Here is a 23,059-nt window from a genome sequence, read left to right as displayed (position 1 = left end):
TTGCTGTTCCGTCATAAGAAACTATTCTTTTTAGAAATCATTTTTATTACAAATTTGATAAAATTGTGGTAGAAATACTTACAAATGAAACGTTACTCCATCTTTTACTAAATTACAAATTTTTGGCCGTTTTTTATCCCATTCAACTACACAAACCGGCATTTTTAGGGAGCTCTTTACACGACGAAAACGATTATAACAATGAAACATCGATTCTATAGCAACAGTTTTTAAAAACGCGTTAGATCATTGATTTTTGATCTTTGAGAGAGGGCTAACGGCCTACGAGGCAGGTCCTTTCTTTTTTAATGGTCTTAGGCTACAAAGTTTTATGTATGATAGCAATACCTGCAACACTTGACCTCAGACGAATACTCAACAGAGATTTTCTATTTACGAGTTGCATTCTACGGTCCCATTGTTGTCTACACGCTGTCAAGTGTCAACTGTCAGTGTCAATCGTCAATAGATTGTCACTTGTCAGTTGTCACTGTTTTGTGGCGTATGACAACATTTGTTAGTTTTTGCATTTATGCAATTGTGTTTTCAAGTGTTTAATAAAGTGTATCCTACCTAGTAATGTTGTGTAATGCGCTGATATGACGATCCTACGCGACGCAGCGATTCAATCATGCTCCCACGGGCTGCAGCAGGTGTTCGCTTGGAAGAGAAAGTGTCGTGTGAAATCGGGGAGTCGCCTTCAATGATGTGGAAGAGGTCGATTGTGCAAGCGCAGGCAGCGCGCGCGCTCGCGCTCGCCGTGCTGCTGGTGAGCTGTCCCGTCTGTCGCTGCGGCTGCGCCAGGCGCGCCTTGATCCGCGCCATACATGGATTTGTTTTTAATTTAACTAATTACACGTTTCTGCAAAGTTTTGAATAAGCACCAAATTGTGGGTTTTTCAAATTATTAATTTGCTTATTTTTCTACAAATTTTATTTCATACCAATGTAATTCAATTCCATATTTGCATTCATCATTTATGCTTAGCTATGGATCAGCCTATTAAGGTATGGATATGGGTTGGGTTTTGAATTACTTATCCTCGATAAGTGGGAGGATGGAGCTGGGGAAGTGGGGGGAAGAGTGGTTACCTCATCCCTCCCATCTCCTCTAAGAGGAGAGTTATAGATTTTTTAAAACAAGTTTAGCTAAAAAATCTCTTTCAGATTTCCAACAAAATTGCTGATATCCACTACGTGTTAACCACTGTTCTTTTATTGAGTAGTAAAATGTTGTTATTGTTGATTAATAAATTAGTATAATTTAATCAAATCTATAAAAATCTTGGGTGCCTTCGAAGTTCAGGGTTCAGGAGGTACCCATTGGCTTTTAAAGAAACATTAAATATTATTATCAATGGAAACAGGCGTGTAAATTTTGTAAAAATCTATTTAGAACATAAACAACCCGGGTGCTGCACGCTGGGTGGGCACTGAGGTTAGGGTTTGGCTGTTACTGTACAACATGGAGTTAGGAATGGGGTATTGGGTTTTAGTCACATTTATGTATCAATAGAACTGCAACTTTGGCCTTGTGGAAATAGATTTTATTGGAGAACTTTGCTCTGGACTTAGCATATTAATATATTTGTAAAAGTACATGAAAATTGGTTTAGCAGGTTTTAAATTATCCTATTTTTGAGGCATGTGGCTTAAAACTTTTACCGATCATTCTAATACCATTTAATCTTTTATTGTGAAACAAGCAATATACTAAATAAATAATGAAGCATGTACAAAATACCAACAAAATAAGTTGAATGTTGGTTGATTATTGATTACATAAAAATAAATAAATATGTTTAGCCCTAGTATTAATCAACACCCAGACACTGTAAAACACCCGCATCCATCATACAAACATTTGTCCAGTTGTGGGAATCCACCCATGGCCTTGGATGCAGTTGGCAGGCTCACGCCACTGCACCACCCACACTGATATCATTTACTTTGCATGTCATTGTACATGTCAAGTGAGAGCTAGTGTCGCGGCAGACGCTGTGCGGCGCGGCGCGCGCGGCCGACCTGGTGATCGAGATCCCGGGCTGGGGCGCGGAGGGCGGCGCGGACGGCGCGCACTACCGGCTGGACTACCGCCCGCCCGAGGGCTCGCCCGCGCCCAACTTCACGGTGCCCGCGCGCGCCTCCAAGATCAACTTCCAGGGGCTGCCGGGTACCAAGTACCACTTCATGCTGTACTACTCCAACGCCACCTTTGCCGACCTGCTCACCTGGAACCAGACTATTATCACAGGTTTGTAGTCGGACACAACACAAACGCGAAGCTATAGACCATTTCCTGTTCCTTTTATTTTGTAAATAGATAGAGGTGACAGATCCCATTTGGGTGAGATAAGGGAAAGGAGAAGATGATGGAGGTAACAGCTGAAAGCAGTGCTGTATGGTCCAGCAGTTTGCTTGGTTTATGCGGCACAATGCTGAGCTGTTTCCTTTCTCAAGGTTGTGCCAAACATGACACAGACAGTGTGCGATGCTTCTATCTTCTACTACTTGAGTTTTGGTATTCAATAGTTTTGTATTCAATAGTTTTGATATTCAATAGTTTGGTATAAGTAGTTTTGGTTGAGGCATCAGACACTACAGTAGTGCTCACTTGGGCATTGTGATGTGTGCCACAATTTTCAAATAAAGGGTTTTTCTTTCTTTCTGTCCCATTGTACACAATACACACTTATTGTGTACAAAGGTACTGTTTAAACCACAGTAGAGAGAATATAATGTTTATAAAAACTCCTTCCAACTTCCTCCTCCTCCTTCCTTTCTCTCTTTCCTTCGTCTATCAGAGATCAGTCTCGGGACAATAATCTTATCAAATGACTGCTTAGAATGTTTAATGTAACCTAATAATTGTAATTTTTATTTAATAAATAATTTTAGAACAAAGGATTATAGTGAGTTATCTTTAAAAGATAGACATATCATAGTGTGATGTTGTGGACTTTTTTAGAAGTTTGAAAGTGTAACGATTGAATGACATGGGCGCGTGTTGCAGCGCCCGAGCCGCCCTCCAACCTCACGGTGACGCTGGGCCGCAACAAGCAGGCCACCATCCTGTGGGCGCCGCCCGCGCACGGCGACTACACCGGCTTCCGCTTCAAGGTGCGTAGCGCGCCGCCGGCCGCCCCGCCCGCCCGCACCGCCCTCACCGCCCGCCTGCGCAGGTGCTGCCGCTGACGGAGCGCGCGGAGGGCGGCGCACGCAACGTGACGCTGGAGGGCGCGGGCGACTGGGCGCACGTGCTGCGCGACCTGTCGCCCGGCGCCACCTACCAGCTGCACGCCTTCACGCTGCTGCACGACAAGGAGAGCGCCGCCTACGCCTCCTTCAACTTCACCACCAGTGAGTGACTTTGTGATCAATATGTGTCTTATGACTTGATATACTTTCGTTAAAAGCGAACTTTTTGAGACTTCTCAGTATTCAAACATAATTTATATGTCATAGCAGTGAAATTCATGTTAGACTAGATAGTGGATGATATTGTCAATTTTGACTCCAACTTGATTTATTATCGGAATACGTTAAAAAAGAATACTGATTTTTTTTTCAAAATATTTAATTACAAATACTTAACTTGTATCTGCCAAATGAGCTTAAAACTTACTATAACGCCTCGGACACGTATCTTCTATGAAACTTCCTACTTCAAAGCACACTAATAGGATATGTGACGGCAACGTCTCGCCTCGTTATTGGGCGCGGTAACCGCTCTCCGGCGACGTACTCGTACGCACAGTACGCACAGACGCCTGCGGCATATTTGAGGCAAATTGAAAGCTTGTCTTGTACCTCTCCTTTCTAACCAAACATACAACTACTCGTAGAGATCCGTCTGGAATGGTTTTTTTTTTTGGAACAACTTATCAGCTTATAGAACAGGTATAGGTAGTCTTCCAAGACTCGAGACCTTTAGCCCTAATTTTTAAGACTCGAAGTCTTTTAGAGCGCCTATGGAACGCCTTTCAAAAAGACTCGAGTCGTAAAAAAGACTTGAGCCCTTTTTTAGACTCGAGTTATATTGTAAGTCTTAATGTTTTGTAGTCATAGGAAAGACTGGTGTTCTGGATTAAGATTAGCCTTTTTATTGGAACGAAGTTCTTTTAAGCAGCTTACAGTAAATTGGCAGAAATCGCCATTTAATATTTTATGTACGAGATTTTTCTGTGTTTAATATGCAGGCAAGTTATTATTAAAAAAAATGCCGATATTTTGAAATTTCTTATTCCTGCGCCTATTTCGTTTAAAATTGATATCTGGGCATTGCAATAATGGCGAAAAAAGACACAGATGTAAAAATTTAATGCCCGTCATATTGGATTTAAAATGACGTCACTTTAATTTTCGAGTTATACTCAGCAAGCCCTTTCATTTGATATCCATATTATAGGAGTGCATTAAGGTACTCGTAATGTCCGCCATCTTGTTTTAGAATGACGAATTAGTCAAAGACCTACCCAAAAATGTCCAACAACGCGTCTCCTCGTCTCTGTCAAATGATACGAAGTGTCATAAGAGGCGTGCCGCACGCGCGCGAGCAGCGCGTCGCCGGCGGGCGCGGGCGGCGCTGCCTCGCGTCGGTCTAACGGTGGAGGGCTTTCGAGGGCTGAACCTTAACACGAACTTAATGACGCATGTGCCAGTAGCTGTTGCACTACTAACTTTCGGCTGTCTGTCCGGCAGCGCGACAGCCTCGGCGGCGTGAGCTCGTCGCGACAGTCGCACGTCGGCGCGATCCATGGTACCGACAACTATTTGCATTATTCTTTAGCTTTATCATTGTATTTCCACGCTTGAACCATTCGTTCACCGACAAACGCTCAGCGCAGGCGCTCGCCGCTCGCTCGCCGCACGTCCGCCGCACGTTTGCCGCATGCTCGCTTAGCATTCCGTCGCCTGGTGGGCGCTTGCGATGCATGTATGTAGTTGTCATTCGACGTTAGTGATAAGAAAACCGACTTCAACAATCCGTACAAAGTAGAAACGAAACAGTAAGTATTAGTCCTTCATCTGCTGCGGCGCCTCTGCGGAGAGCTCCTTATAACCGACCCGAGCGCCGTTCCTTGCACAAAAACCCTGTTCTATTATTTAACAACAAATGTATAGCATTTAGATTTTTCCCGACACTTGTAGTATAAGACTAGTAGTTTAGGTCAACGAGAAGTACACCCTATGCATGCATTTCTATTCCCTTGAGAGCATCAGTTTATAAATGACAAAAGAATGCGCCAAGTGTGAGTCGGGAGTGTCCGACTGCGCGCGCCCTTGTGGTTCCGCAGTCGTACGTCACAGTGCCGAGAACGGCGGTTTATTGTTGGTTGTTTTGTAAAATGTGTAATAATAAGACAAATGAGTATTTATAATTTATAAAATTTCAAATATAGATTATTATTTTTTCAATTATATATAATGATAATTATTTCACATGAATGTGATAGTAGTAATAAAAGCTTGTTTGTGTTTCTATAAATAAAATATACTTGTTATTTACAATATTAAGTTTTACATTAAATAATTAAATTAAATACTAAACTAAAACTTACCTATAAATAAAATATACAAACAACATTCAAAGCTATTATTTACATCTACTTTATATTTTAATAAAAATTTTAATGTTTTGCTGTTAAGTCAATAATAATGTTTCGAATATTTAAAATGTGACAATGTCATGAAAAAAAAAGTAAATCACCAAAAAGAAACAATACTAAAGAGGTTTTCTTTTTACATCTCCCCCCCTTAAAAAAGAACTTTATCTAAATAATGTTCTCTAATTTATAATTGTTCTCTCATTAAGAACAGGATACAGTTTTGTGATATGATAAAAGTTTGATTCCGCTTTTTTGTGGCCGGTATCAACTTCATAGATTGAATTGGAAATCCTTTGTACAATTTTGAACGGTCCAATTCTTAATTCATCGGTTTTCTTTCTATTTAAACGATTTCCGTTTTCTACATATACTCTATCTCCTATTTTCAATCTATATTCTTGCCTATTCTGGTCGAATATTTTTTTATTATAATTGTGAGATTTTAGTGTGTTTTCCAGAGCTAGTTTTCTGTCTCTTTCTAGATCGTCTTTAGTGTATCTTGATTTCAGTTCATTTGGCAAAATATTCACATTTTCTCCTTCTAAAAGGTATTTTGGAGCAAATTTCGTAACAGTGTGTTCTGTTTCATTATATTTTTCTACACATTTTTGCGCAATTGTACTCCATGCTGTTTTATTCTGATTTTCATTAATCTTACACCTTATTTTATTGACTAATGTTTGATTTAGCCTTTAAGTCCATTTGAAAAAGGTGTATCCACAGCAGTGAAAATCATTTTTATATTTTCCTGGTTCAGAAATTCTTTGAATTCCTTGGAATTGATACCAGGGTACTGGTCTGTTAATACCATATCTACTTTGTAAGTTTCTGTAACATTTTTCATTAGTTTAATAAAATCTGTGGAGCTTTGTGTCTTTTATGTAGAAATATTTTTTTTTTTTCTTTTCTTGATATCTGCGATCAGTCGTTAAACTATAAGCAGGTGAGTTCTGTGACTAAGGGACGGTTTCTGACAGGAGAGCCAGAGCTCTGCCATCAACTACTCATCGAGCACGTCAGCTCGCTTCAGGCGCTTGATTCGCGGCGCTACCACCAGTGAGTTAGCGAGGCGATTGGGATGTCGGGTCAGCCTTTCTTTATGTTTTCTACAGTTGTTTTTGATTTCCTCAAAGATAGTTGGCATTTCCAGATATTGGTGGATTTCATCGTTGCGAGTAAACCAAGGGGCATCAGTAATAGTCCTTAATATATTATTTTGGATCCGTTGGATACGCATTGCGTTGGATTTACTGCAGGTGCCCCACAGCTGAATCCCGTAAAGCCAGATAGGTTTCAAGACTGCACAGTAAATGAGCAATTTGTTGTTAAGTCTCAGTGTAGACTGTCTGCCAAGTAACCAGAGCAGATTTCTAAACCTTGTGTTGAGCTCTTTTCTTTTATTGTCAATATGATATTTCCATGTCAATCGTCGGTCCAGATGGAAGCCCAAGTACCTAACACATGTTGTTGGCGGCAGGTCTTCGTTTCCTAGCTTAACAGGAGGGCAATCCCCTTTTCGAAGTGCAAAGGTGATGTGATGGGATTTTGAAGCACTCGCTACAATTCGCCATTTAGAAAGCCACAGGTGGGTTGCATCAAGTTGATTTTGTAGGATTGAACTAGCACGATTTGCATCTTTATCGCAAGACAGGAAAGCTGCGTCATCAGCATATGTTGCAATGGTGACATCAGGTGATTGTGGTAAGTCACATGTAAATATGTTGTAAAGGACTGGGCCAAGAACTGAGCCTTGGGGTACACCTGCTTTGTAGGTACAGAAACTGGATCTAGCGTCGCGCTGTTTAACTTGGAATATTCTGTTTTTAAGATAAGATGCAAGTAACAGGAACATAGAATGTGGTAGGAGTTTTTTGATTTTTACCAAGAGCCCTTTGTGCCACACTCTATCAAAGGCCTGTTGGACATCCAGAAATGCCGCAGAACAATATTCCTTCTTTTCAAGGCATTGGCGGATTGTGTGGTACACCCTGTGGACTTGTTCGACAGTTGAGTGTTGTTTACGAAAGCCGAACTGGTGAGCAGGAATAGTCTCATTTTCTTTTAGGGCTTCTTCCATTCTCGCTAGGAAAATTATTTCCCAGACCTTTGACAGGACGGGAGTAAGGCTAATGGGGCGATAAGAGCTAACTTCTTCCAGAGGTTTCCCTGGTTTGTGTATCATTGTGATCTGAGACACCTTCCAGATATCAGGAAAGTAGTTTAATTGGAAAATGCGGTTAAAGAGGTTAGCCAGATATACAAGACACTTTTTAGGAAGTTCTTTGAGGACGAGAGGAGTAATCAGGTCAAATCCAGGAGCCTTTTTTGAGTCTAGCGATAAAATCACTTTACTTATCTCTTTAGGAGATGTTGGCTTGAGCGGTAGGCACATTTGGAGATCTTGCTGAAGTATATCCTCAATTTCAGGATCATCCACACCAGGATTAGGCTGGAATACAGTTTCAAGGTATGCCGCGAAAGCCTCTGCTTTTTCAATGTCACGTCGAGCCCAAGTTACGCCAGTTCTGATGGGTGGATAGTGAGGCTGGGGTTGATTAAGATATTTAGTGGCCTTCCATAGCGATCTGTCTCCTCGCCCTGTCGGTGACAGTAATTCCAGATTTTCCTTAATTAGGTTGTTTGATGAATCTCCGAGTATAGCTTTTAGCTCTTTCACGGCGCGATTAAAGTTAGCTTTGTCATCTAGGCGGCGTGAGTTATGCCAATTACGTCTGAGCCGCCTTTTGTCTTCAATTTTTAACTTGATATCTGATGGAAGCAAAATGCCCATCTTTTGAGGGCTTAAATGGGGAGTATTCTTCCATGCTGCAACTTGGATCAAGTTTGTTATGTATATTGTGGCCATGTCAATGTCCTCTTCGCTCTTGAGAGGGACTTTCATGTCAATAGTTTCGGTTATGAAGTCTCGAAATGAGTACCAGTCTGTCTTGTGATTATAGAGATAGTCATTGTTGTCATTAAGAAGTATGGTCGTCCTACTAAGTTCTAAAATTATAGGTGTATGATCAGAGGACCCGTCTAGACTTGACTGAATGTTAGTATAGAGATGAGAAACATTTTTGGTAACAAAGAAGTCTAGAAGATCAGGTATTTTATTAATGTCCGAAGGCCAGTAAGTCGGTTCACCAGTCGATATTGTAAGTAAGTTGTTATTGTCAATACTTTTTTTGAGCTCTCTTCCCCGTGGAAGTGTACAGCGGGAGCCCCAGAAAGCGTGCTTGGCGTTCCAATCGCCTCCAGCTATATAGCGATTCCCCAGTGTTTTAAAGAATTTCGAAAACAAAGTCTCGTCTATCTTGTTAGGGGGTGGGCAGTAGATAGCTGAGAGCGTAATAAAATCTGACTTCTCTTCTAGTTTTATTGTAGTCGCTTGTATATAAGGAGTTCTGTAATGATCAAGTAAGTGGTGCTTTAGATTGTTTCTGATTACTATAGCCGTTCCTCCATGGGATCCACCATCCGGATGGGGTGTTAAGTAGCATTGATATCCTGGTATAACAAATAGGCTCCTGTCATTAACATGGGACTCTGATATGAGGACTACATCTATTTTGTTACAAGCCATAAAGACCAGCAGTTCGTCTTTGCGGCCACTGAGGCCGTTGATGTTCCACGCGGCGATGCGTAGATTAGTCATTTTGTTACTTTGGTCATGAGGGTAGTTATAAGTCCCAGAAGGGTGCTTATTTGTTGAAGTAGGTTATCAATTTTTTCATTTTGTTTGAGTAATAAGTTTTCAATGGAACCAAAGGGCCCATTTGTTGATGGAGATTTATCATTCAGTGGCGATCTACGAGAATTTGCTGCTTCTGCATATGTCAGCGGTACTTTGTTTGAGGAGCGCGAGTTCTGTGTACCTTCAACAGTCTTTCTGCCATATTTAGCTTCCTGAGTGAGAGTTTCACTTTCCAACCTTGTTTGTGGATGATGCAAGAATTTCCTATTTGGGGCGCTTTTCTTCCGAGTTAGTATCTCCTTGTAAACCTGACATCCTTTGTAGTTCGCAGGATGGTCAAGGAGACATAAGGCGCATTTGGCTGGGGAGTTTCTATCTTTTTTAGCGCATTCAGATGTTTTATGTCCCTCTCCGCATTTCACGCACTGATACGGCCTCATACAATTGTTCTTAGAGTGGCCGTATTGCTGGCATCTATGACATTGAACTACAGATGTCGATTTTCTTGGGGTTTCTATCTTGACTCTCTGGTGAAAAACATATTCTATATTTTTTAACATTTTATTATTTATACTAGGTTCTACATTGACAAAGAAGGTCGATGTTGGTTTTTTGTCTGGGCCATATCTGGCGTTAATTATTTCGCCACGAACTTTATTTCCAGTACATTCAACGGCTTCAATTATTGCAGAGTGGGGTGTTGTGTGGTGCAAGTTTTTAATGACAATTCGGCAACATTTGGTATCTTTCCTACTAAATGTGTGGCCTATCAAGCCATTTTGTCTGATAACGTCAATTATTTTTTTGTACTCTTCAATACTATCTATGACAATTCGAAGGTTGTTTTTGTTGACAATTTTGAGTTTAAAGTGCTCAGCGTTGCTTGTTGACTCTAGTAATTTGGACAGTTCTGTAACATCTTCGACACCGTACAAAATAATGGGAGGGGGTTTATTTGGTGGTTTAACAACATTAGGTGTTACTTCACTCTCATCAGGTGGGTCTACTGGGAGTTCACTGAAGCTGTTATTGGTCTCTACATTAGGTGATGTTGGGGGTGTATTAACCCGTTTACGTTTGGATCCTCTTGAACTAGGGATTTTTTGCCAACTAGGGGGATTTATCTGGTTGTTTGCAGGCTTCTGGGTATCCATCTGGCAATCAGTTACAGTTCCAGAGTTTCTGTTTCGACTTGCATCAACTTCTTGTTCTGAGTTGTTGTATTTTGTGGGTGATGATCTCTGTTTTGATATGTTTGAACCTGATACTGGATTGTTCATCATTGGTTTTGTTATTTGCTGTGTTTTCATCCTAGTTTCTCCTGTTATTGGGGAATTACTGTTATGTTGTTTGTGGAAGAGACTGAGGTGAAATATTTGCTGCGTCATTTTTTCGGGGCTTGCTCTTTAGTGCAGCGGTTTTGTAGGTCGTCCTGTATATGCTTCTTAGTTGATGGTGGAGTTCTCTGTAGCCCTCTTCTCTTGAATGGATCTTCATTTTCTTCTTCTTTGTCTTCTTTCTTCTTTTCTGATTGTCTTCTATTTTCTGCTGACAATTTGGGTGAGCGGACTTTGCCCCCCCCAGAGTACGCGGGGCAGACAGACGAATCTGTGAGGGATTCTCCTCCCGCAAGGCGGTCGGTACCCTCCTGGGGTAGTTCAATAACCTTATTTAGTTCCGCCATCCAAATTTTCCCCAAGGTTCCCCCCCATGTGTGGCCTTTTGTATTCAGAGTTGGCCTTCTCCTAGATGGATTACCAGCCAAGGTTGACGAGGCCCATCTCCCCGAGCAAAGAACATAGTTTATAGTGGCGGTTCTCACTCGCCACTGACGTTCATCTTCATCGAGTTTTACGCCATTTGTTGGGGTATACTCCGCCACAAGCTCCCCAGCGACCCTCCGATGAACCGCTCCCTGTCCGCAACTGCTTATTGGGTATTCGCAGCTAACCCCCATATCTGAGGGCCGTTTCGCTATCCGCAACCTGCGACGCGTGTGGTGGCATAGAGCTCTGCCCCTGGGAATGGTCACCCAGAACCACAAAAATGTAGAAATATAAGCATATCTTGTGAAATGATCAACTAAAAGATGTAAGTATTTTTTTGTTGATCGTGATCCTCCAAAACCGCCAATGGTATCAATTGATACAATGTGAAAAGGTTGTGTTGCAGGACCTAAATGAGATATTAAACCATATTTTGATTTCTTCCTTGATTTGTTTTTAATACAAGTTTCACATTCATCACACATTTCTTTAATGTTTTTGATGAAATTTTTTGCTGTATAAAATGGTGTTAATTTATCTACATCTGGGTCCTCCCAATGTGACAATAACTAACGTGAACATCTTTTATAAGATTTATGCTCATCTCTTCTGATAATATAATCTTTTCCCGTCTTTTATTCTTTTTGTAGTAAATTCCATTTTTCTTAATAAGTTTTTGTTTTTGTAGGTCTTGATTTCTATATTGGTCATTCTTTATATCTTGTAGACTTATTAAATTTACAACTTTTAAACAATCATCTCTGTTTTCGTGTGGTTCTAAGACTGGGTTTCTGCTTAAGCAGTCGGCTTCCTGGTTGGATTTTCCTGGGTTATATTTTATCTTGAAATTATATTGAGATAAATAATACATCAAATCTCCTAGTTCCTCATCAGTCCTTGATTTAATGTTCATGTTTTCTAATGGTTTATGATCTGAATATACAATAAATTCTTTTCCCATAAGCCAGTGTTGCCAATATTTTATAGATTCTTTTATTGCTAGGCACTCTAGATATATAGCTTTCTTCTTTTTTTGAGTTTCAGTTAACTTTTTTGAGAAATAAGCAACTGGTCTTATATCCTCATTTTTATCTTTTTGTTTCAAAACCGCTCCTACACCCTTTATACTAGCGTCTGTATAAATGTTGTTTTATAATGATAATTATTTCACATGAATGTGATAGTAGTAATAAAAGCTTGTTTGTGTTTCTATAAATAAAATATACTTGTTATTTACAATATTAAGTTTTACATTAAATAATTAAATTAAATACTAAACTAAAACTTACCTATAAATAAAATATACAAACAACATTCAAAGCTATTATTTACATCTACTTTATATTTTAATAAAAATTTTAATGTTTTGCTGTTAAGTCAATAATAATGTTTCGAATATTTAAAATGTGACAATGTCATGAAAAAAAAAGTAAATCACCAAAAAGAAACAATACTAAAGAGGTTTTCTTTTTACATATATATAATATTTGTTTTTCTGTTAGTCAACTACGGTTAAGCAGTTGAGTTTTTGTTTTATACTAGGGACGTTTGAAAAGTTCGTAGCCTAACGTATATTGGAATGTCATACATTTTTGAAATTACCCTCTCATTAAAGTTACATTATTCAGTAGTAATAGTATAAAATTTCATTCATTTATTTTGTATTCGTTACGATTCCCCACGCGATCAAGTTGAATAAGTCGGGACTATTTTTTAACTTAAAAAAAATCGAGTATCTTGCAGATTTTAGATTAAAAACTGGAAGCAGAAAAGTTTAGCAACAAAATACATTTACCCCCTATATTCATATGATCTAGCTCCACCAGAATTCCAGAATTTTATCTATTTCCTAAGCTGAAAAAACACCTATAGAATTCAAAATTTTTATGAAAAGAAGAGAACAAAGATGTAGTACAAAAAAAATTGGTAAGTATAGAAACGTTTCCAAGCCAACAAAAAAAGTGTATTGAGCTCTAAGAAGATTACGGTGAAAACTAAGAGCATATAGCTTTGTATTTTCGCGGGTAGGCTGCGAACTTCCCGAACGCCCACACAGTCGGAGTGACCGACCAAAGACCACCAATCAATCGGCATCGGCGACTCGAGCTGACACCAGTCAGCCGAAGTCACCGGTCGCCGCACCCCCCGGCACTCACGAGCGCCTCCCGCAGAGCCCAACACGCCGGGCAAGTTCATCGTGTGGTTCCGCAACGAGACGACGCTGCTGGTGCTGTGGCAGCCGCCCTACCCGCCCGGCGCCTACACGCACTACAAGGTGTCCATCGAGCCGCGGGACGCGCGCGACTCGGAGCTGTACGTGGAGAAGGAGGGCGAGCCGCCGGGGCCCGCGCAGGCCGCCTTCAAGGGGCTGGTGCCGGGCCGCGCCTACGACATCTCGGTGCAGACCGTGTCGGACGCCCAGCTGTCGGCGCCCACCACGGCGCAGTACCGCACCGTGCCGCTGCGTCCGCGCAACGTGAGCGTGGACGCGCGCAGCGAGACCGCCTTCCGCGTGTCGTGGCTGCCGCCCGCCGAGCGCAGCGAGTTCGAGAAGTACCAGGTGACGCTGGCGGCGGCGGGCGGGCCGGGCGCGCGCCGCCTGCCGCCGCAGCTGCGCGCGCGCGACGAGCCGCCCGCCTGCGCCTGGGACGGACTGGAGCCGGGCGCGCACTACGCCGTGGCCGTCAAGACCATGTCGGGCAAGGTCACGTCGTGGCCCGCCGCCGCCGACGTGACGCTCAAACCGCTGCCGGTGCGCGAGCTGCGCGCGCGCCTGGCCGACGACGGCGCCGTGCGCCTGCGCTGGCGGCCGGCCGACGGCAGCGCGCAGGACGAGTACCGCGTGGCCTACCACGAGACGGGCCCCTCGCGCGACGACAGCAGCGGCTTCAGCACGCCGCTGACGGAGGCGGCGCTGGCGGCGCTGCTGCCGGGCCGCAACTATACCGTGAGCGTGGCTGCCGTGTCGCGCGGCGTGGCGTCCAACGAGTCGGCGGTGGCGGCGGCCACGCGGCCGCTGGCGCCCGCGCTGCGCTCGGCGGCGCCGCGGCAGCGCGCGCTGGCGCTGGCCTGGAGCTCGGACGTGAACTCGCGCCAGGACCGCTACGAGCTGCGCTACCGCCGGCGCGGCGCCGCCGACTGGCGCGCGCTGGACACGGCCGCCAGCGAGGCCACGCTGGAGGAGCTGTTCCCGGGCGCCGCGTACGAGATCACGCTGGCCGCCGTGTCGCACGGGCTGCGCAGCGAGCGCCACAGCGTGCTGAAGCCGGTGCGGCCGCTGCCGGCCGAGTGGCTGGCGGTGGAGCGCGCGTCGTCCAACGCCGCCGCCGTGCGCTGGCGCGGCCCGAGCGCCGGCGTGGTGGGCGCCTTCCTGCTGCGCTACCGCGCCGGCGCCGCGCCGTGGCAGCGCCTGGAGCCGCTGCCGCCCGACGCCGACCACGCGGAGGTAATACTGATTACTAATGCCAAAATTAAAAATAAAACATTGTTGCTCACCACACTAGGTTACAAAAAGTTAGTAGTTCTGTTAAGGGCAATTGCATACGTTTTTATAATAAACTGCCACATGAAACCACCGGCATGTCTCTCAATAAGTTCAAAGTTTATATTAAAAGCAAGCTTATACAAAAATCCTATTATAGTGTTAATTAATATATAAACGATAAAAAAGCTTGGAAATAGGCTACATATATTTCTATTTTTACATGGTGATAAACAAAAAAAGGAAAATCCTGGCTGAGTGTGTTGTGGGCTCTTCTTGGACCGATGCGCGCCATTGGAATTGACGATATTCTGACATGGCTTTATATTTTTATTTAAATCAATATGACATTTCCAAAGTGCTTGTAAATTAAGCCTAATGAATATTGACTACTGACAAACAATGCAATTTTCTACTGGTGAAAGAATTTCAGAATTAGTTTTATGTTTAAAGATATTACTTCTTTATATTATAGGTAAGTATGTGAAGTCTGTCAATTGTATATCGCTCGCTCTCAATGTACTTGTCGATGTATCGACATCGATTGATTGTCGACTGGTTTGACGTGATCGATCTATTTATGCACCTGTGGACTTCCCTAGTCGACAAGTGCGTAAATAGTAGTTGCGTGTGTATTTATTTTGTTTTATTGTGAGTGTAATGTTCGCGCACCTGGCGAGCGGTATGACTGTAGCCGGCTCGTCTGCTGCCACGGCGACAGTCGGCAGCTGACACTGCACCAGTACACGTAGTCGGTTCGGCCAAGACCGTCGGGTGTATATATTGTCGAGTAGTGACACACCGATCGCTCGCGCTCGTGCAGATCGGCAACATGACGCACGGCGAGCGCTACGACATCCAGCTGGACACGCTGAGCGAGGACGCGGGCGGCGACAGCGCCGACAGCGGGCGCCCGCTGGCCGCCGCGCACACCGTGCGGCCCAACCCCGTGTCCAACGTGGCGGCGCTGGCCGACACGCGCAACGTGACGCTGGAGTGGCCGCGCCCCGCCGGCCGCGTGGAGCTGTACCGCGTGCGCTGGTGGCCGGCCGAGGACGAGGCGGACGAGGCGGCGCGCGAGGCCGAGGCGCGCGAGCGCGACGTGCCGGCGGGCGAGGCGCGCGCGGCGCGCGTGCTGCTGGACGAGCTGCTGCCGGGCCGCGGCTACGCGCTGTCCGTGGCGGCGCACTCCTACAACCTGTCCAGCGACCTGTTCACCATGCACACGCGCACGCGTGAGTACCGCCCCCGCCGCCCGCGCGCCGACCGCACGCCGACCGCACACTGACCGCACGCGCTGTCCGCAGGCCCGCTGATCCAGTCGGAGATGACCATCGTCAACGAGGCGGACGACGCCGACAATGACACGCTGCCCGCCATCCGGGTGAGTCCTATCAATAGAGGAAAATAAAAAATTACCACATAATTTTTAACTTGCCTTCCCGTTAGTAGTAACCGAGGTAGATTTATCTAATAAGTACATATTATGGTCTCAAATCGTGCCAAGTTTCATTGAAATTCATTCAGTATTCTCAGCATGATGCCCAGTCAACACAGACTGACAAAAAAGAAAAAAATAATGTATTTTTCACTACCCTTGCTCAAAAACATTGTCATATTACCATCCCACAGCGGGGCTAAACAAGCATTTCAGCCTCTAGGGGCTAAAGTAATTTTGTTTTTTTAATTTTTGTCTGTTATGACTACTAGCCAAGTACTAGCCTACTTTATAACGAAGGAGGTTTTATTCGTAAATAGAATCATCTTATTAGATAAAGCCCTGATAAAAATAAAAACTTGCAATTAAAATGAAATGCAGCATTCTTGTCTGTGGAATGCGTTAATTTTTTTATTTAATTTTTATTGAGTTGCGAATAGAAATTTGAAGATATGGGACATCCTGTACGGTGTAATACCTTTGCCTTATTCTCATGTGAAGAAAAATAAAATTAAAAAGCGAGAGTTTAAAAAAAAATTGGCGTGAATAATACACACTTGATTTTTTTAAGAAATTTATTGTAAATTTGTGAGCGTAACTTACATATTGTTCAACAATAATTGTTATTGTTGTCTTCATCTAGTGAGAATGGTGATCCTAATTTGCAGATGGATGAAATTTTCAATCTGTTACCATCAAAGTCGAGACGCATTTATTTAAATACATACCTATGTAAAGTAGAGAAAATAACAACGAATGGATTCACTTACGAAAGGAGTTTTTTAAACTATTATCTCCCACGTTTACCTCACATACTCATTATTCATCTTTATAGTAGTCGGAAATTATGTTGCCGGGTAAAAAGCATCTCCCTTAATATCCAAAATTGTAGACTTTGTACATTTAATTTTCAATTAAAATAAATCATTGAATATTGTACTAAACTATTTTATTTTCTTGCAATCGTAGTGAAAAGCAGAGTGTAAACCCATTATAAACTCGGTTTGTATTTAGGCGGCCCTCGCCTTCCTCTCGGGCCCTAAAAATACCTCGTATATATAATGGGTCTTTTCAGCCCCTTGTATAACAATCTGCTATTTTATTTCAGTGTCGATTTTACAACATGTCCCGTAATCGATGGATTCACCACCTAATTATCTAAAACTAATTTGAATAGTTTTGAAAAGATGCCTAGGATGATCAAATTATATTCCTTTATCGAATTTTTAAAATTTTCTCTCTTGAATCAGTTTTTCAATGCTGTAGCTGCTGTAAGTATTTTTTTTTAAATCTGATTTTTGTTAAACATTACGGATTAAATTATCAATGTATGTAATGTATGTAACCTACTTTTTATAAAATAAGTTTTATTTGTTTCGTAGATCTTTTCTTTAATTTAGATGGCCAGATTTAAAAAAATGTCCTCAAAAAACATGTCTGGAACTGAAGTGTACCATCATTTTACTTTTACACTTATCGAAGTTTCCAAATTGATATATAAAGAGTTACAAAGTTGTTGATAAAAATGTATTGGAGGTACTGAGTGTTCAATACAAGAAAAAAAATTATAGCGTGGACATTCCTTTTCTTCAAAATGTTTCCAAATTTTTTCTTCAAAATGTTTTATAATGTCTGCTTATTCGCCTAAATTTCCTAATGCAGTAATTTTTATTACCTTGGTATTAAAAATTACTGCATTAATTGAAAAAAACTGGTATATTTTTTTAACTATGACTTATTCACAGTTCTGTAGTGTGTACCAAATGCTTGTTTATTTAATTAATGTTTAATTAATTAAACATCTCATTTTATTTTATTTTTTTTATTTATTAAGGAAAACAAACAGCTTTACATATTACTTAAAATTAAACTTTCAGTTTTCACATTTATATAGAGAAATAATTACAAAATTACATAAATAATAATATAATAGATACACTTAGTTTTGTATTTTGGCTCGTATACCTGTCTAGGCTAAGGCTTCCATCTGCAATCAGGAAAGGAATTAGCCACATTTCCGGAGTGCAGACGCAAACCTCACGTAACTATAACAGAATATATCGATATGTTGGTACTTTTTTTTGTTATGCTAATCACAAAAATATTGATCCCTATATTCTCGTCTTAATTCTAATGAAGTTGAGACTATTATCAGAGGAGCCAAATCTGTTATCGATGCATTTCACAAACGTACGCAGAATGCCCTCAGTCATGTCGACGTGTCATACCGCAGGCGTACTGCGGGCTCCGAGCGGTAGAGGCGTGTTCAAATGGGATCTCACCAGAGAGTTATAAAGTTAAATAAGGGATTTAGGGTTTCTGACATCAGTAGTTTGACGAAGGACAAGTCCAAGCATCTTGTAGGCTTTGTTTTTAATTTTATTAATGTGCAAATCAAAATTTAACTGTTTATCCAACAATTTATTTTACAACATAACGGAGTATTTTACAACATAAATAATAATTAGGAGTTGACACTATCCTCTTTGTTGTAAAGGAGGTAGTGCAACATTTATCAACATTCAGATGTAAGCCGTTGCTCAAGCAACAATCAGTGATCGGTCTAAATCTTCCTGCAAACTATAACAATCTAGGTCCGTTTTAATTCGGGTCTACTGACGAGTGGTCGGGCGCAGGTGCTGTACACGCGCACGCCGGCCGCCGCCACGCTGTTCGACGAGTACGTGTTCCGGCTGGAGGGCGGCGCCGACCCGCCGCGCGAGCTGCGCCGCGCCGCCGCCGCGCCCGCGCAGCAGGTGCACTTCGCCGCGCTGGTGCCGGGCCGCCTCTACAACCTCACCATGTGGACGGCCTCGCGCAACGTCACCAGCCACCCCGTGCAGCGCCAGGCGCGCCTGTTCCCGCGCCCCGTGCGCGCGCTCAACGCCAGCGCCGCCTCGCCCACCAGCGTGCTGCTGGCCTGGGCGCGCCCGCCCGGCGACTTCACCGACTTCGAGGTGCAGTTCCTTGCCGCCGCCGACCAGCTGGAGGCGCGCAGCACGCCCGAACTGCGCCTGCTGCTGACCGGCCTGCGCCCGCACACGCTCTACACCTTCAGCGTGGAGACGCGCGCCGGCACGCCCGCCACCATCCTCACGCGCTCGCCGGCGCGCTCGGGCGCCGTGCGCACGCTGGAGGCGCCGCCCGCCGCGCCCGCGCGCTTCGCGCCCACCGACTCGCGCCCGCGCGAGCTGCGCTTCGCCTGGGAGCTGCCCGAGCGCGACGCGCACGGCGAGCTGCGCCGCTTCGTGCTCGACTACTTCCCCGACGACGAGCCGGCCGCCGCGCGCCGCGCCGAGTTCCCGCCCGCCGCGCGCGCCGGCGCCGTCGCGGGGCTGGCGCCCGGCGTGCGCTACACCTTCCGCCTGGCGGCCGAGACGGGCGCGGGCCGCGGGCCGGCCGCCGAGTGGCGCCAGCGCACCGCCATCGCCGCGCCGCCGCGCCCGCGCGCGCCGCCCGCCGCCGTGCGCCGCGCCGCCAGCAGCGTCACCGTGAGCTTCCGCGCCGACGACTTCTCGCCCGCCAACGGCAACGTCACGGCCTACACGCTGGTGGTGGCCGAGGACCCCGGCGCCGCCACGCCCGCGCGCCTGCCGGCCTGGCGCGACGTGCGCCGCCTGCCCGTGTGGCCGCCCTACCAGGCCGCCGAGCCGCACTACCCGTTCCGCGACGGGGAGCCCGTGGCGCTGTTCACGGTGGGCGCCGAGCGCTGCGACGGCGGCGACGGCGGCGACGCGGAGGTGGCGCGCTACTGCAACGGCCCGCTGAAGGCCGACACGCGCTACTACGTCAAGCTGCGCGCCTTCACCGCCAGCGACAAGTTCACGGACTCGGCGTACGCCGCCGTGCGCACCGAGGCCGACCGCGGCGGCTGGGTGGCGGGCGGCGCGGCCGGCGGCGCGCTGCTGCTGGCGCTGGCGGCCGGCGCGCTGCTGCTGCGGCGCCGCGCGCGCCCCGCCGCCGCCGCGCCCGGCGCCGCCGCCGGCCGCCCGGTGCGCGTGGCCGACTTCCCGGAGCACTGCCGGCTGATGGCGGCCGACTCCGACTTCCGCTTCAGCGAGGAGTTCGACGAGCTGAAGCACGTGGGGCGCGAGCAGCCGTGCGCGGCGGCCGACCTGCCCGTCAACCGGCCCAAGAACCGCTTCACCAACATCCTGCCGTACGACCACTCGCGCTACAAGCTGCAGCCCGTGGACGACGAGGAGGGCTCCGACTACATCAACGCCAACTACGTGCCGGGGCACAGCTCGCCGCGCGAGTTCATCGTGACGCAGGGCCCGCTGCACTGCACGCGCGACGACTTCTGGCGCATGGTGTGGGAGTCGGGCAGCCGCGCCGTGGTCATGCTGACGCGCTGCGTGGAGAAGGGGCGCGAGAAGTGCGACCGCTACTGGCCCGCCGACACGCGGCCCGTGCTGTACGGCGACATCGCCGTCACGCAGCTCAACGAGAGCCGCTTCCCCGACTGGACGGTGACGGAGCTGTGCGTGGCGCGCGGCGCCGAGCAGCGCGTGCTCACGCACCTGCACTTCACCACGTGGCCGGACTTCGGCGTGCCGTCGCCGCCCACGGCGCTGGCGCGCTTCGTGCGCGCCTTCCGCGAGCGCTGCCCCGCCGCGCCCGACGCGCGCCCCGTGGTGGTGCACTGCAGCGCCGGCGTGGGCCGCTCCGGCACCTTCGTCACGCTGGACCGCGCGCTGCAGCAGCTGGCGGCGCGCGCCGACACCATCGACATCTTCGGCATGGTGCACGAGCTGCGGCGCGAGCGCGTGTGGATGGTGCAGACGGAGCAGCAGTACATCTGCGTGCACCAGTGCGTGCTGGCGGCGCTGCAGGGCGCCGACCTGCAGCCGCCCGCCAGCCTGCCGCACCACCACAACGCCGCCTACGAGGGTGAGTGCGCCCTCCGGCCGCGCCCGCCGCCCGTCGCCCCCGCCCCGCTCACCGCGCGCTCTGTTTCAGACGACGAGGGCATCGTGGAGTCCGGCATGTGAGGCGCGCCGCCTCCGCCCGCCCGTCCGTCCGTCCGTCCGTCCGTCCGTCCGTCCTGCGGCGCTCACATCGGCAGCTGTACTTATGTTATTATAGATCTATATGTTATTGTAAGTTACGACATAATGAATCTCAACGTGTACTTAATTAAATCTTTACTAACTAAACAGTAGGGGAGCCCCAGGGGACTGCGATTTACTCGGCCCTGATCGGATAAGTCTAGGAGAAACGTTGCACGCTGTTGAGTACCTTCGACAAGACTAGTATACGGTATGGAATATGTCCAAAGCATCCCGTCAGTTTAATAAGATTACAGTTGAGGGTCAATTGCTAGCTTGAAAGTTTGTTTGGACTCTGACAATGTGAGCGTGACCTACAGTCTGTTTATTAATTCGATAAAATTCTGACATTTCTATTTCCGGGTCCATTTGAATTTTCAATTGTCACAAACCTTTTTTTTTGTTTGTTTCATCAAACCAAACTAAATAACATTCTTAATATGAAAATTGATTTCACCTAAATTTATTACAGAATTATTTAGTAATTTAAATAAACAAAATCCAAATAACGCACACTTTAAATCATAATTAAAATAATTTATTTTGCTATTTTAATATTCTTGTTGTATAACAACGATTCTAGTGTTAACAAATAACAGCTGTCAGGTGCCTCTATAAAAACAACAACAACAACAAATAAAATCTTATTTAGTCGAAAATAACATCGCTAATAATACTACATTTTATTAAAAGGTTTGTGAAATCTGCTGTCTCCCCTGGTCTGGCTAGTTGGTAATATTTTTACCGCACCGCAATTATTTTACCGCAAATTAAGATAATATTATATTGATTTATAATTTAATTGAAACATAAGCTTGTATAAATTTCATTTTTAGAATCGAAAGAATAAGTTCAGTTGAACTTGTCATCTTTTTATGGGAACTGTTTTACATATAGAAACACCGGAAACGGAAATAGAAATGTCAGAATTCTTCGGATTTAATAAATGGTCGAGGAGTGGGAGCGGTACAACAAAATTATAGACAATCCCGAGCGCGATTAATATTTTTTAATTTTGAAGTGTAATTAAATTAAATTAAAATAATAACGCCATAATAATGAAAAAAATTTACGCTTCTGTATTGCCATGTACTTATTGATTTTCTTTTCTTTTTTGTAAAATTTAATATGCATGCCCACTGATGTTTCGGTTACATTGTAAATCTATGTATATATACTTTTAATAAAACTGTACTTAGTCAAATTCTGTGCATTGAAGATACATTGAAAATACATTGAAAATTTTTGTTGGAGAGCATTTTAAAATCGATACTGAAGCCAAAAATATATTAGTTTAATTTTTTGTCTGTCTGTCTGTATTTTATGTTGACCGTGTATAACGATGGAACTAGACTGAATAAAAATCAAATATAACCTGCCATGATTTGATGTCATTATATGAATAAGTTATAGAATACTTTTTGTCGTGAAAATAAAATCAGAAGGGGATGAAAAATTTTATGGAAACTCCAGGAAACTCCTTCATTTTTCAAGTTACACTGCTAAAATTTGTATGCTATGCTATGCTAAAATTTGTATGTGTACTACCAAAAAAATACGAAAAATAATGTAATTAAAGATTTTTCAAAATTCTACCCCTAAAAGTGTACAAAAGAGGTTGAAGGTTTGTAAAACAATTAGTGGGTTATTTATTACAGATAAAATGTACAAAAATATAAATAGAAGAGGTGAACTATTGGAAGAAATTTTACATCGAGTTTCACGCGGACGAGGTCGCGGTCGTCTGCTAGTACATAATAGAACAACCATTTAGTTTACCTGTCATCTAATCTTCCCAATCGAATAGCAACAGGTTCCCGCGACTGCAGCCAGTACACATTAGCAACGCGGACTCCCCTCCTAATAGTTTTAATGAATTTATATTCGAAAAATGTATTTTATGAATAGAGTAATATTTTATAGAGCGACCAATCGACCATGTCTCGAGTACTTGTACATAGGAGCGCGCGGGAGTCGTCGCCGGACGCCTCGCACGCTCGCTCGACACCCAATTCTA

The 23,059-nt window shown here is 44.9% G+C and overlaps 1 protein-coding gene across 1 annotated transcript; it reads left to right on the top strand.

The window, feature by feature from the left end:
• Positions 1-469: 469 nt before the first annotated feature.
• Positions 470-21,134, top strand: LOC112051183 (tyrosine-protein phosphatase 10D). Its single transcript, XM_024089713.2, has 9 exons — positions 470-769; positions 1,996-2,254; positions 3,014-3,120; positions 3,183-3,360; positions 13,244-14,517; positions 15,377-15,788; positions 15,861-15,937; positions 18,628-20,884; positions 20,954-21,134. The coding sequence occupies exons 1-9, from the start codon at positions 632-634 to the stop codon at positions 20,983-20,985; spliced, it is 4,734 nt and encodes a 1,577-aa protein (XP_023945481.2). The 5' UTR covers positions 470-631; the 3' UTR covers positions 20,986-21,134.
• Positions 21,135-23,059: the final 1,925 nt, after the last annotated feature.

The sequence above is a fragment of the Bicyclus anynana genome, chromosome 6, assembly GCF_947172395.1.
Source record: "Bicyclus anynana chromosome 6, ilBicAnyn1.1, whole genome shotgun sequence".
NCBI classification, from domain to species: domain Eukaryota; kingdom Metazoa; phylum Arthropoda; class Insecta; order Lepidoptera; family Nymphalidae; genus Bicyclus; species Bicyclus anynana.
Note: the sequence above shows the minus strand (reverse complement) of the source record. Positions and strands in the feature narration are given on the sequence as shown.

Bases quoted from the DNA above. Each gene is read 5' to 3' on its own strand.
- LOC112051183 (XM_024089713.2), top strand. From the start codon at position 632: ATGCTCCCACGGGCTGCAGCAGGTGTTCGCTTGGAAGAGAAAGTGTCG. The intron at 15,938-18,627 runs GTGAGTCCTATC...GGTCGGGCGCAG, and splicing joins ACACGCTGCCCGCCATCCGG to GTGCTGTACACGCGCACGCC. The intron at 20,885-20,953 runs GTGAGTGCGCCC...GCTCTGTTTCAG, and splicing joins CCACAACGCCGCCTACGAGG to ACGACGAGGGCATCGTGGAG.